Source organism: Astatotilapia calliptera, chromosome 11 (genome assembly GCF_900246225.1).
Source record: "Astatotilapia calliptera chromosome 11, fAstCal1.2, whole genome shotgun sequence".
Lineage (NCBI taxonomy): Eukaryota > Metazoa > Chordata > Actinopteri > Cichliformes > Cichlidae > Astatotilapia > Astatotilapia calliptera.
Window position 1 is genome coordinate 23160397 of NC_039312.1, and position 13575 is coordinate 23173971.

At 43.3% G+C, this 13575-nt stretch overlaps 1 protein-coding gene across 4 annotated transcripts; it reads left to right on the forward strand.

The window, feature by feature from the left end:
• Positions 1-384: 384 nt before the first annotated feature.
• Positions 385-12745, forward strand: mdc1 (mediator of DNA damage checkpoint 1). 4 transcript variants are annotated; one of them, XM_026184950.1, is made up of 12 exons: positions 385-560; positions 1224-1388; positions 2598-3158; positions 3246-3324; positions 3465-4699; positions 5168-5230; positions 5309-8697; positions 9177-9314; positions 10226-10408; positions 10499-10624; positions 11222-11332; positions 11466-12745. In XM_026184950.1, exons 1-12 carry the CDS (start codon positions 548-550, stop codon positions 11667-11669), a joined length of 6267 nt encoding a protein of 2088 aa, XP_026040735.1. In that variant the 5' UTR covers positions 385-547; the 3' UTR covers positions 11670-12745. The 4 variants fall into 4 exon arrangements, with proteins under 4 accessions (XP_026040735.1, XP_026040737.1, XP_026040739.1 ...); XM_026184952.1 differs by having other exon boundaries at positions 1251-1388; XM_026184954.1 differs by lacking the exon at positions 385-560 and adding an exon at positions 571-855 and having other exon boundaries at positions 1251-1388.
• The last annotated feature ends 830 nt before the right edge of the window (positions 12746-13575 follow it).

The window sequence follows — 13575 nt, forward strand, 5'->3', positions numbered from 1 at the left end:
CATATTCCAATTCATAAAGGCAGAAAACTTTTACCCGTGGAGTTTTGCTAAATAAACAATATTCATCACTCAGATTTTTAATGTAAAAACATTTACTTTTAAATACTAATACTGGCATTGCATCACTAACACGATCCTGATATTATTTTATTATAAACACTGAGTAATTAACGCGTTTACATCATTTTAAATGATATCCAGTAAAGCAAATTGGTCCCTGTGCGGCACCACGGCGGTATATTTGACACCCTTGGTTTAGCCCATATTGGTATGGACTAAACCCACATTAGCCCATAATGGTATCATCCAGTCTGCGTGGTTAAAATGGTGCAGGGCGCCAAAATTAATGTATGAACGCTGAAGTCCAGAGGACATGTGGGCCAATCACAGACATTGAGTGAGAAGTTAGTGTCCAATGGCAACATATTATAGCTTGAGTGATACTTATATTGGCCAATCGTTTTCATCGTTAAACGCCTATTGTGGGCGTGGTTAATCACTTCCAGGACGCTCATGACATTTTTTGTTTATCTACACGGGACAAGGCATGGCGTGCGAAGGTGGGTGTCCGAGTACGATCTTTTTCTTAGGTTTAAACTTAATGCACCTTCACTGCAGGCTAACACCGGACGTCAGTTAAAAATTTTTTAGTCAAGTCACCCGTACAAATCACTTTACTTCTTTCATAGATTTCAAAGTAATTAAATTCGAAAGTTGGGATTATAATTCTCCTGAAAGTAGGAGCAGAAAATGGTTTTCTTACATATGCCTCGTTGCTAGTAATAATCAATTTGACAGCTGGGTTGCAGACACATAAAATCTGTGATGTCGATGGTTGAATCACACAAACTAGCGGTTAGCAGATTTTGTCTTCATATTGACCGGAAGTGGTATTACAGGGATGCGATTTTAGAGGAGACTTGTCCATACACATTTGATAAAAGTTGCCTCCGCGTTGTTTAAAGCTGTTTAGATCACTACACATTGGGTGTTTGCAGGAATACAACGGCACAGGTACAGTTAGCGAGTCAATAAGTACCGATGAACTTTATCTTAACGCTATGGTGGGCGGGAGTCAATTAGCCATGCAGGCTAACGTTAGCTGCACAGGTTTCTATTTAGGCTATTCGATCTTTCTTTTAAAGCCTTGTTAAAACTAATGTTACCTTAATTATACGTTAACATTACAGTTTATGCATTATGTTACCCGTGTTTATGTGCAGCACTCTTCCTGTCTTGCGCTTTGCCAGGAATGGATGCTACTCAGATGATCAGTGACTCAATCTTGGAGTCAGATGAGGAAGATAATGAAGAGGAGATCGAAAATAAGAGGGGACGACCGTTGGCTAAACTGTGCATCTTGAAAAATAAACACATACCTGAGGCAGGTGAGTGGCTAACTGATGTTGTTTTTACACGTGATCTGCACAGTCTGGTACTACTTAAGATAGCCTTTATTAGTCCCACATGTGGGAAATGTGTAAATCTTGCATACAGAGGGGGAAACATTTGATCCTTTGGAGAATTTGCAACTTTGCTCAGTTACAATGAAATGAACAGTCTCTAATTAGTATGCTAGTTTCATTTTAATAAAGAGGGACAATATAAACATATTACATAATATTCGATCCCCCTTAATAGTTAGTGATGAAACTCTTGTTGGCAAAGGATCAATATGGTCCAGTGCATTGACCCATTAATTTGGTGAAGTTGTCCAGTACCTTCGCATTAAGACAGCCCCAAAGCATAATTTTTCCGCCTCCATGCTTGACTGTGGAGATGGTGTTCTTTGGGTCGTACTCTGCATTTCACTTCCGAACTTCACTGCCAAAGAGCTGAATTTTGGTTTTATCTGACCACACCACTTTGTCCCACACCTTCTCTGAATCATTTAGCTGTTCACGGGCAAACTTAAGACAAGCCTGTACATGTGCCTTCTTGAACAGGGAAGGCAAGATTTCAATCCATTACAGTGTAGTATGTTATCAGTGGTGTTCTTGGCTGCTTTCAGATCATTAACAACCTCCTCCCATGTAGTTTTGGCCCAGCAGTTGTCACTTTCTCATCAAGCTTTTTGCTAAAATCTTGTCCAGGACATTCTTTGACAGCTCTTTGGTCCTGCCCATGTTGGTGGAGCGGTTGGAATGTAAAAAATGCATTCTTCTGATTTATTGTAATGTTGTACACAGCCAATCTGCAGGTGCAAGAATTCTGGTTGGATTCAAGAGGATCAAATACTTACTTCACTCAATGACATCCAAATCAAAACTTGTAATGTTTTTTTTTCCTAGATTTTGGTTAATGTTCTGTCTCTCTCAATTAAATTGATGTTTTATAAACAAATAAAGTAAATTAAACTACACAAATAGGCAACAAATAGGGAAGCCAGTTTGGGAGTATGCGGTTTCAATAGTATTTGCTAGTAAAAAGCTGAGCTGCAGCATTTTAAACAAGCTGCAGTGACACACTGACACTCGAATAAAGACACTAAAATGGAATGAAGGAATAAATAAATAGATCTGAACCAGAGAAATGACTTCACCTTTCTGACTATATATCTAAGTATATTGTTAATGATGATGCTCTCTTTCACACAGAGTTTCCCCTCTTTTTGGGTGATAATGTGCTTGGCCGTGACCCCAACTCCTGCACTGTGCCCTTGCCGGCATCCTCAGTGTCCAAACAGCATGCTACTATCTGCCTTTGTGTGTACCGGAGACGTGCCTGTCGCAGTGAAGTGGACATGGAAGCTTTGGTTTGGGACTTAGGGAGCATGAATGGGACCCGCAAGGGCCGCTTAAAGCTGACTCCTAATGTACGCTATGCCCTCAGTGAAGGTGACAGTTTGGTGGTGGCGGACATCCCGTGTCAGTTTGTCATTTGTGGCGTAGACTCTTCTCAGGGGGACGCAAGCTCTCCTCTGAGACAAAATTCAGGGGTAAAGACCAAGTTGCCAGATGCCTCGGGAGAAAAGGGAGATGACACAAGCACAGACAGCAAGAAATGTGTCAATGGAGGGACAGAGACTCCTGTCAGAGCCAGCTGCCTGACCTTTGAGCAAACTCCCCATCAGCCACAGGGGACCTTGGTCCCAGAATCTGACTCAGACTCAGACAGCGAAACAGGAGTAAGAGGAGAAAGAAGACGAAGGACTCTAGGTTTGTACATTATGGAAATATTTATAACTATTGAAGCTATGCTTTTTGGACCTGGTGTTTACAAGTTCACTTTTATTCTCTTTGTAGTGTCTGATTCTGACTCCCATAAATCCAGCCCCATCAGCTCGTCATTCTTGAGTCCCCCAAACAAAGTTGTCCCTGAAAGGTATACCCATAAAAATAAGCTATTTATTGGTATTCTTTTTGTAACTGTGATTATACTACTGGCTTAGCCATACCCCATTAATACATATGTTTGACTTGTTCATTGTAAGACCTGTTAATTTGTTTTTCCCTGTTCTACAGTGACAATGAAAGCCCCATGACAGTCTCGTCTTCCTCTAAAAATAAACCAAACAGACATGACAGCTTCACCACACAGGAGACAGATGTAGATGCGGCGCGACAGCAGTTGGAGGAAAAAAAAGTGGTTGCACTTGTGGAGGACAGTGAAGAGGAGGAAGAAAGAGCAGTGCAAGCGGGGACAAAGTCTCTGAAAGGGGGTTGGCATATGCCAGTGGAAAAGGAAAGCAATGCCAGTTTTACAGGAGACGGTGAATTGTCAACACCAGCAGTCTCTACAGACGCAATCCCTGCATTTAACATGGACAGTGACACTGATGTGGAGGGAGAGGACGAAGAAGTGGCATCAGCGGGGCCTGTGACCTTGAATACAAACCAACAAGTTGATCAACCTCCAAAGACGGCCCAGTTTCACATGGACAGTGACACAGATATCGATGAGGATGATGATGCTTCAGGTAAAGCTCCCAAAGCTCTGCCTTCTTCTGATGAGAACGCCAAAACTCCTCATGCTGTTTCAGTTATTCCACCTGAAGGCGTCACCATGGACAGTGACACTGATGTGGACGATGATGGGGTCGTGTCAGACGCTGCCACAAAAGCAGGACCGACAGTATGTCAGAGTGCGCACACAGCAGACTCTGCTTTTTCAGTGCAGGCAGAAGATTTTCACCTCCACAGTGACACTGATGTAGATGAGGACGAAGCAAAAAATACAACAGATGAAACACCTAATAAATCAGATATAAAGCTTACAGCTCTTAAATCTGCTCCTGTGGCTCCTGACAACCTGCAGGTAGAGAGTGACACGGATGACGAGGCTCTCCCTGTCCCTGCCACCAGTAAACCCTCAGTGGTCGCTGCTGTTGCAGATTCACGCCCCACTGCAGTTGCAGATGCTGATTTGGAGATTCTCTCTGACAGCGACACAGATGTGGAAGATGCATCTCTTCTGGCTATACCTGTTGGTGTCACAACCTTGTCAGCTTCTCCTGGCCCAACTTTAAAGGCTTCTCTGGCAGATTCTGATGCAGATACAGATGTGGATGAATCTAGCGTGCCCCCTGTTGGGGATGGGGCTAAACCAGCTGATGTCAGAGTCGACGGCGATACAGAAGATAAGAAGTCAGATATTGGAGAAGAAGGTGAGGACCAGGTGCCCAGGCTGCACAGGGAAACTACACCTGGGTTGCTGGCTCCCCTTCTGCAGAACTGCTCCACTCCTGTGCAGATGTCAGGTAATCGATCAATCTTCAGAATTCATTTAGACTGCAAATATCTACTCGTTTGTTTTATTGCATTACCTTTCTAAATACTTTCTAAAATTCAGTAATTGATTATATATGACATACATCAGTGGCACAGTTTTAGGTGAGGCGCAATCTGAGGATAGAACTAGCCTGTGATGTTACAGTGGTCTCTTTACAGGATATCACAATGACTTGTAATGCAGTAATTGCAAAAAATACAATCTAAAAGAAATATAATCAAAGAAAATAATACAAAATATGTGAAGTGTATTGTTGGTGCTCAAAATAAAGACGGCGCCTGCAGGAGAGAGAGGTTTGAAATGAAGAAATCGATCTGTTTTTAAGTGAGTGGACTTGAGATTCTGTGTTAACTTCTTCGATCCAATCGTGTAAAGTGTTTGTTGCGTTGCGATGAGAAAGCATCAAGTTTAAATTGACTTTTACTTTGGATTTCAGATGAAGAAGTGGAAGACATGGCAACTCAAGCCTTCGTCAGTCCCTCTTCAGGTTCATTAAGGCGTGAGTAAATGACTTTTAATAATGTCAAACGAGTCTGTTTCAAAAACATTAGTTCATTTTTTTTCTTTTGGCCAACAGGAGCGGCAGTGCCTGCAGTAAGACCTGTAGTATTGTCGTCCTGCTCAGACATCCAGGAGGAGGAGGATTTTGCTGTGGCTGAGACGCAGTCCTTTACATTTCAGAGCCGTGACCGTGTGAGCAGTGAGGAACCAACCCAAGCTTTTGTACTTGAGTCTTCTTGTGACAATAAAAATGACCAATCTACCAAAGAAGAGTCTTTCCAACTGGGACTGTCTGACAGCAGCCACCTGCAGTGTCCAGACCAAGCTTTAGCTATGGAGAACACCCAAGCTTTTGTTTCTGTGGAGAGGGGTGTGAACCTGGAAGATACCCAAGCATATGCAGCCATGTCAGCTGCAGACAGATCCTCTGCAGAAAATGACGCGAACCTGGAGGCCACACAGGACTATGTAGAAGATAAAGAGACTGAGCGATATCAAGTAGATGTGGCCTTAGAAGCAACACAGGTATATGTGGCAGAGCCGTACAGTCACGCTGAGGATGATGCAGATGATGATGCTTGTGAGACACAGCCTTCAGACTTTACTGCCTCTTCTACTCTTGCCATAGCAGAAACCCAACCAATGTTGCCTATTGCAGGAGAGGAGGATCTGGCAGCTGAAAATCCAGTTTGCTCTGTTCAACAAATTCAGCCGAGATCCCTCAAGGAGGATGGTCCAAAGGCAGCTCAGCCTCAGGAGAAGGGCCTCAGCGACGCTCAGTCTGTAACTGAAACTCAGCCCGTGTGTACAAGTGACAGTGAAGCAAGTGATGATGAAGGCTCATTTCCAGCTCAGCGAAACAGAACAGCAAAGCCACTGCCACTTGAAGAAGCGCAGACACAAGATCTCACTTGTTCAGAGTTGTCGGTTTCTGAAACCCAGCCAATGCACAGTGGAATTGCTGAAACCCAGCCCATGGCTACATGTGACGATGATGATGAAGACTCAATGCCAGGCCCGAGAAAAAGGAAAGCAAAGCAGCTTCATCTTGAAGAAGAGGAGACGCAACCTGTCGCAGACTCTGAGCTCTCCACTGCTGAAACCCAGCCCGTGGCTACATGTGATGATGATGATGATGAAGACTCAATGCCAGGCCCACGAAAAAGGAAAGCAAAGCAGCTGCAGCCTGAAGAAGAGATGCAAACCCTTGCTAGTTCTGAAGTCTCTGCTCTGGAAACTCAGCCCTTGAGTACAAATGAAGGCCAGCAAAGTGATGAAGAGGATGTGATTGCATGCACTCGGAAAAGAAAAGCCAAGCCACTTCAGCTTGAAGAGGAGCAGACGCAGCCCCTCACTAGTGCTGATGTTGAAACCCCGGCAGTAGTGACAGGTAAATGTGATGATAAGGACTCAATTCCAGGTCCACGGAAAAGAAAGGCAAAGCAGATGAAGCTTGAAGAAAAGACACAGCCAGTCGATAATTCTAAAATGACCCATGTTGAAACTCGACCCTTGACAACAAAAACCGGATTATCGCCTTCAGAAGAATCTGAAGCGGGAACCAGTGGAGCTTGTGTTCCAAATTTAAGAGTGACAAGAGCAAAACCGAGAGAAGAGGAAGATCAGGTGGCGTGTCCTGGACCATCCAAGAGGCAGACTAGAGGAAGGAGTGGAAAACCTTTGTCTGATGGTGACAACAATAAGGAGATGGTAAAACGGGCTAGAGGGAGAAAGATAACGAAGCAGCAGAAACATGATGGTGAGGAAGAGGATGAAACACCGGTAAGAGAAAGAAACAAGCAGGCTGTGAATAAGAGCCTGATAAAGCAACAAGATGGGAAAGATAGAGAGGAGGAAGATGGTGCCGATCTCAGACAAGAAAGAGAAGAAAATGATAACGAAAGGAGGACGACTGATGAAAGAAAGAAGCATCAGGATGAGATAGAAATGCAACTCATGGAAGAGAAGTTAGAAACAGAAAGAAGAGTAAATAAAGAACAAGAAAGATTGCAGGCTGAAGATGCAGCGAGAGCAGAGAGAGAAATCAAGGAGAAGGAAGAACAACAGAAAATAGAGTCTGAAAGGATTGAAAGAGAAGAGCGGGAGAGGTTAGAAAGAGAAGAAAAAGAGAGATTAGAAAGGGAACGAAAGGAACAAGAAAAAGAAACTGCAAAGAGAGAACAAGAAGAGAGGCTTGAGCGGGAGCAACAACTGCAAGCAAGACTCGAGAGAGAAGAAAGGGAAATGGAGGAGAGAGAGAGAGTGGAGAAAGAAAAAGAAGCCCAAGAAAAACAGTTGAAAGAACTGGAAGAAAAGAAAGAGGAACAAGACAAATCCAAAACGCCTTCAAGAGGCCGAAGAACAACCAGAAGAACTATTGCTTCACAGAGCACAGCAGAGCCAGACCAAGACTCAACTGTATCAACCAATGACGATTTCCCAGCAAGGAGAACCAGATCACGCTCAAACTCCTCCAACTCGGTCAGCTCGGAGAGGTCTGCTTCAAGTGTCCACGCCCAGGAAAGCAAGGGCAGAGGGCGAGGGAGAGGGCGAGGGACGAGGGAGACCAGTGAGACACCCCAGAAACCCGTCGCCAGAAGCAGCAATCGAAGGACCACTGTGGCTGCAGGGGCCGTAGAGCACGAGCCTGACTCGTCCAACTCACTAGCCCCTGAGGTTTCAAGCTGCAGCGTGAGCTCTCATAACAGAGGAAGAGGAGGCAGGCAGCGAGGAAGAGCGAGGAAAACAGAACATGACCCAGACTCTATCCCTTCTGTTAGTCAGAGTCAAAGTGATCAGTATTTAAGCCCTGCCAGGGGAAGAAAGGGCAAGAAAGCTGAGGAGTCCTCCAATGAGGCTCTCCATAAAAATGGTAAAGAGGACTCTCAGCCGGCTACAACCACTAGAGGGCGACAACAACCCAGTGCAGCTACAGATGAGGAAGACCAGTCGAAGCAAGAGGAAGCATGCACCAGCGAGGAATCGCTACCTAAAAGAAATGTCAGGGGCAGAGGTCAGAGAGCAGTGAAGAGTGAAACTGTGGAGAAACCAGTTGCTCCTGCGGTCAGTGATGATGATGATGAGGCTAAAGATAAAAGAAAAGCAACGAGAGACTTGGAGGCAAATACTGGAGCAGATCTCAGCTGCAGCAAAAGGAAAGAAAGATCTTCAAAAACGGCAGAAACAGACGAGGAAGAAGGAAAAGGCAAAACAAACGATGAGATTCCTGTTAGTTTACAAGGGAAGAAAAGAGGTAGAGCATCCACCGCTCAGGCAAAGAAGAGCGCAAAAGAGTGTCTCTCAGAGGTGAAGGAGGAGGAGAGAGAAAAGATGGAGGGTGCGACTGTGGAGAAAAAAGTCAGAGGTCGACAATCAGCGGTCTCGAGAAAGAAGAAAGAGGAGCTGGAAGAAAGTGGAACATCTTTAACTGCCACAAATCAAGATGCAAATTTGGAGGCATCAGAGGTGACTATTGCTTCACTTTTAAACATATGCAGCCAAATGGAAACCATAAAGATGCGGTTTTGATTGAAACAAAAATGCATTAACATTGAAGGGTAAATCAGATGAAATGGAAAGCTGAGTAGTAAATAATTAGTGTCGAGAAGTTCTTGTTGTGAAGGAAGGCTTTTACCTTGGCTCAAGGCCATGGTGCATTTTCCTCTCTGAGTCAGCCTTTTCAATATTGATGAACTACCATCAACATGAGTTACTCTCTCTGTTTCCTCCACTTTCTCTAGAGCAGTCTAACCTGCTCCGCATCACTGCTAATGAATTAAGTGGTTTAGTGGTCATCCAGTCACTTCCTCCACTTACATTTTATGGTGTTTGCTTTCTGGTGCAAGATGTTGTACCATCTTCTTTGCATGTTCCATACTTTGCCCTTCGCTGTCTTCAACCTGTTTTGTTTTCCCTGTCTTTACCTACCCTCTCCCCTATAACAGCCCCAGACTCCAACCAGCAACGCATCCCGGAAGCGGCAAGCTCCTGCAAATTTCTCTCCCGTGGCAAAGAGTCCTCGCTCCTCCTCTGCATCCCCAGCAGCAAGTGGTCGACTACAAACTGAAGGCCAGGCATACAAGGTCTCTGTGGTTGTGTTAGCAAAACACGCATTTTGTGTTTAGGAAAGAGACGCTCATACGGTGGTAGCTAGGCTGATCAAACCTAGCCTAAGACATCGGAATCATAGTGGCAAATCCTATACTTGTATTCTTATATACTAAACATCATATTAAGAAACACTATTCTAAACTATCTTAGCATCTCGACAATGCTCTCAGTCATATTACTGAGCTGTAGCCAGTGAAACGTATTATTTATGGAAAGTCCACCACGTGGTGCTAGCATCACATGCTCTTCCAGTTTTTTCCCAGTTTTTCCTGAAACATGCTGCTGGCACTACATTTAAAATGAGTGCACATGTATGTTTACAATTACAGTTTAATATTGTGTTTTAATCTTTTGGCAATTCATCAGGCTTTAGCCTTATAAACATTTTACTCAGTGTCCTAATAGAATTGTAAAATTCATGTTGTGGTTTTGTTAGCATCATATTATCGATGAAGCTTTCAGAAGTCACCGCTCCTGCTCGAAACTTTTGGATATTTGGACCCATTATAATAAACTAAACACAAAGCCTCCTCCATCTAACCTCTGTGCACAGTGGTCTATTATAACAGCAGTATCTACTCATCCAAATCATTGAAAGTAAAAGGATTTCACTAAGCGTTGCATTCACACTTAGAGCTGCGTAATCAATTTGTGCAGGGTTAAAGTTATTTTTGGTTTGTTCGTGCAGATGAGAGCAGGTGTTTTGAGCTCACGAAATCATTGTTCCACTAACCTCCTGCAGCTTGTTCTGAAATTTCAATCGACTCTCGGGCATGACTGTAAAATGCATGACAGTGCTTTTCTTTGAGAGAAATGCCTAATTTCACACCTCTATTTTGCCTGCATGGCAGATTAAGTTGACTTGAGGCTTTTGCTTTCACAGGTTCTGTTTACGGGGGTGATGGATGAAGCAGGGGAGAAAGTGTTGGCGCGCTTAGGCGGCAGCTTGGCTAAAGGTGTGGGAGACATGAACTGCCTTGTGACTGACAAAGTGCGCAGGACTGTCAAATTCCTTTGTGCACTGGCCAAAGGCATTCCAATCGTCACCACAGACTGGCTGGAAAAGGTATGTTTGAAAAACTGCAGTCAGAAAGTTCTCTCTTAATTTATTGCAGATGTATATTATGATAATAGTCACCCTTCTTGTCTGTTTTAGAGTGGCAAAGCTGGGAGCTTCCTGTCTCCCTCCTCCTTTATTGTTAAGGATCCTGAGCAGGAGAAGAAGTTTAATTTCTCCTTGCACGAGTCTCTAAGGATTGCCAGCAGCCAGCCTCTCTTAAAGGTACTCACTCATTTTTCCTTAGAGTGAGAGGTTGACAGTGTGCCATTAACAGTATTTCCACTAGCAGACGGCACGGGGGTGGTGCATGATGTTTTCGTGATGGGAGCCCATAAACGTTTGAGTCATCCTCAGTCTAAATCTGGTTTAATATTTCCCTTCGAGCATTGTTTGAGCCTCTTTATTGTTAGCAATGTTCAAATCTTCAAAACAGCAGCCTGTGGATTGTTTATCATCATTCTGTGGCTTAGGGGAAAGTAATTTGATATTTGCTGTAAATATACTGATTATATTGCATGTATTATGTTTCTCAGCTTGCGCTATTTCATAGAAGCTTGTAAAGGCATACCTTGTTACAACATAATACCAGCTAAAATTAGACATATAATATCAAATTTCAACCCCAGGAGGCTTTTACTAAATTTCTTGAAGAGATTAAATAAAAATAGATTCACTCATCCATCTCTTTTCTTCCGCTTATCGGATTCAGGGTTGCGGTGGAGCCTATCCCAGCTGTCCTAGGACAAAAAGCAAATAGACCATTGGATGTATTCCAAATAAAAGTAGAGTAAAATGCTTTGCCTTATTTCTGTCTCTCAGGGATACGAGGTCCATGTTACTAGATCGGTTAAGCCAGAGCCAGTTCACATGAAGGACATCATTTCCTCCAGTGGAGCTACCTTTCTACCAAAGATGCCCTCTTCTAATAAGGTGCCAGTTAAGCTGAGAGCCCTTCTCCGGCCAAAACGTTACATGAAATAAGTCTTTGCTTATGATGTTTATTACCTACATTTGAATTCCTCTTCTATTTTCTGTCACCCCCGTCTCCCTCTCTGGCTCTTAGCCTCACACTGTCGTGGTTTCCTGCGAGGAGGACTGGTCTCTGTGTCGCCCGGCTCTGTCTGCATCTCTCCCTGTCGTCACCGCTGAGTTCATCCTCACAGGGATCCTGCAGCAGAAACTCGATTTTCAGTCCCACACACTCTCGCCTTCCACTGCAAATGTACAACCTGCAGGTGGCAGAGGAAGGGGCAGGAGGAAGACTTAGTACTCCCGGAGCAAAAATACAGTGACTGTCTGTGTATGAAATCTTTAGCTGTGAGGTTTGTCCGTCATTTCTGGATACACTTTAAAACTGTAGACCGGTAAAACACCTGTTTAGCTATTGGACTGTGAAAGACTGTATTGAATGTATTGTCGATTGTCCACTGATGTAAATGCGTAATTTACAGACGTCAGTGCTGGAAGAATGTGAATTATTTGACTGTCCATCATCAAATATTTAAAACTAATTTTTAACTTTCCAAGAGAATGAACTGAGAAACAAACAGAAAAGTAGTTAACTTAAGACACTTTGGAAGAATGGTGAAAACTTTCTTTCTAAGCTTGTTTGTGCAGTCTTTTTCTTTTGCCTTTATACACACAAACACATTGAAACTGTTAAAGCTACCTCCCCTCTACTTCAAACCCTTCTTTTTTTATGTAGAAACAAGCAGAGCAGGAAATTAACACTGCTAAACTGCTGGTACCCTCCATGTGTGCTAACTGCTTCAGCTCAATCAGCCTGTTTGGCAGGTAACCAACCTTGAAGAGGGAGTTTGTGTAAATCATGGTGGATGGGAGAATAGATGTGGAGATGGTGTCTGTTATGGTATCCAACAGCCTTGTAGTCAGAGGAAAAAAGCTAGTTTCCAGCCTACATAAGAAGTTCATAGTGCCTTTTTAAATGGAGATAATGACGAAGCTACCCACGTGTCTTTCTGGGGTTTTTTTTCTGTCTCCATTAACCACCACCATCTACTCCATTAAGGCCTTATCCCATCCTGTTCCTCCAGAGAGAACAAGACAGACTGCGGATGTACCTTCTGCATCAACGCCTTTGTGGTGTTTGTTCTCGCCATCGATGTCTGTTTGCTTTATATGTGGATGTGTATTTTTTGTGTAATGCACAAAGCTTGATTACTGACCCACTGTCACTGCTGTGTCACTGGTGTTTTAAAGATGGTAGCTTGTCATTTTTAGAACTGTTAGCATGCTAATGCCTTAACTTGAAGTCTGTCTTCGTATCAAATAATGAAATGTCTCCATTATAAATGAAAAACATTAAATATTTTCCAGCTGCAACCACACTGTGCCGAGTTTAAAATTTCACAGACTGAAGCTTCTAAATCCAAAAATTGACTTTCAAGTTAAACCTTTTTGTTTTTCAGTAGATTTGATTGTAATTTTAGACTACTGAGGACGTCATAAATGAAGAAGGGGGTAGATAAATTGGGACGAGCAGAGGATTAGTGAGGAAGACGTAAGGGCAGCTATGCAATGAAGAGTGGAAAGGTGGTTGGTCCACCTGTGGAGGTGTGGAGATGTTCAGGAGAGAGGGCAGTCAACTTTTTGACCATATTTTTGACACGCCCTTGGAGAGTGAGAGGATGTCTGAGGAATGGAGATGTGTACTGATACTGATTTTAAAGAACAAGGGTGATGAGTGGAAGGGTTTTAACTACAGAGAGATGATGTGGAGGAAAGCCTGGCGAAGTGGAGGTATGCTGCAGAAAGAAGAGGTACAGAAATCAGTAGAAGCAAAACATGACCATGAAACGGAGAGGTGGAAAGGTGAAGTGGATAAAGGATTTTAAAGACGGAGCTGCCAACAGACAGGAATATAAGAGGAAGACCACCAAGAAGATGAGTGGATGTAAGGTTTGGTGGGGAAGAAGAGGATACCTGGAATAGGGTGAGATAGCGATGGATGATCTACTGTGGTGACCCCAAATGGCATAAGTGGCTCTCCCTTTTCTGGCATCTTCTTGGCAAAAAAGCAAACAAAGCAATAGCTTGAGGAAATGATGGACAATTTTTTGTGTTTATATAAAAAATATGTGGTAAAAATAGGTAGATAAAGGAGGTAAACAATAAATACTTTAATAAGGTAAAAGCATGTCTCAAATTAAAGA

What these genes read in the sequence shown, in the direction of transcription:
- mdc1 (XM_026184950.1), top strand. An exon ending in AACAAAGTTGTCCCTGAAAG is followed by an intron (nt 3,325 to 3,464) that starts GTATACCCATAA and finishes CCTGTTCTACAG; the next exon opens with TGACAATGAAAGCCCCATGA. An exon ending in GCAGCCAGCCTCTCTTAAAG is followed by an intron (nt 10,625 to 11,221) that starts GTACTCACTCAT and finishes TCTGTCTCTCAG; the next exon opens with GGATACGAGGTCCATGTTAC.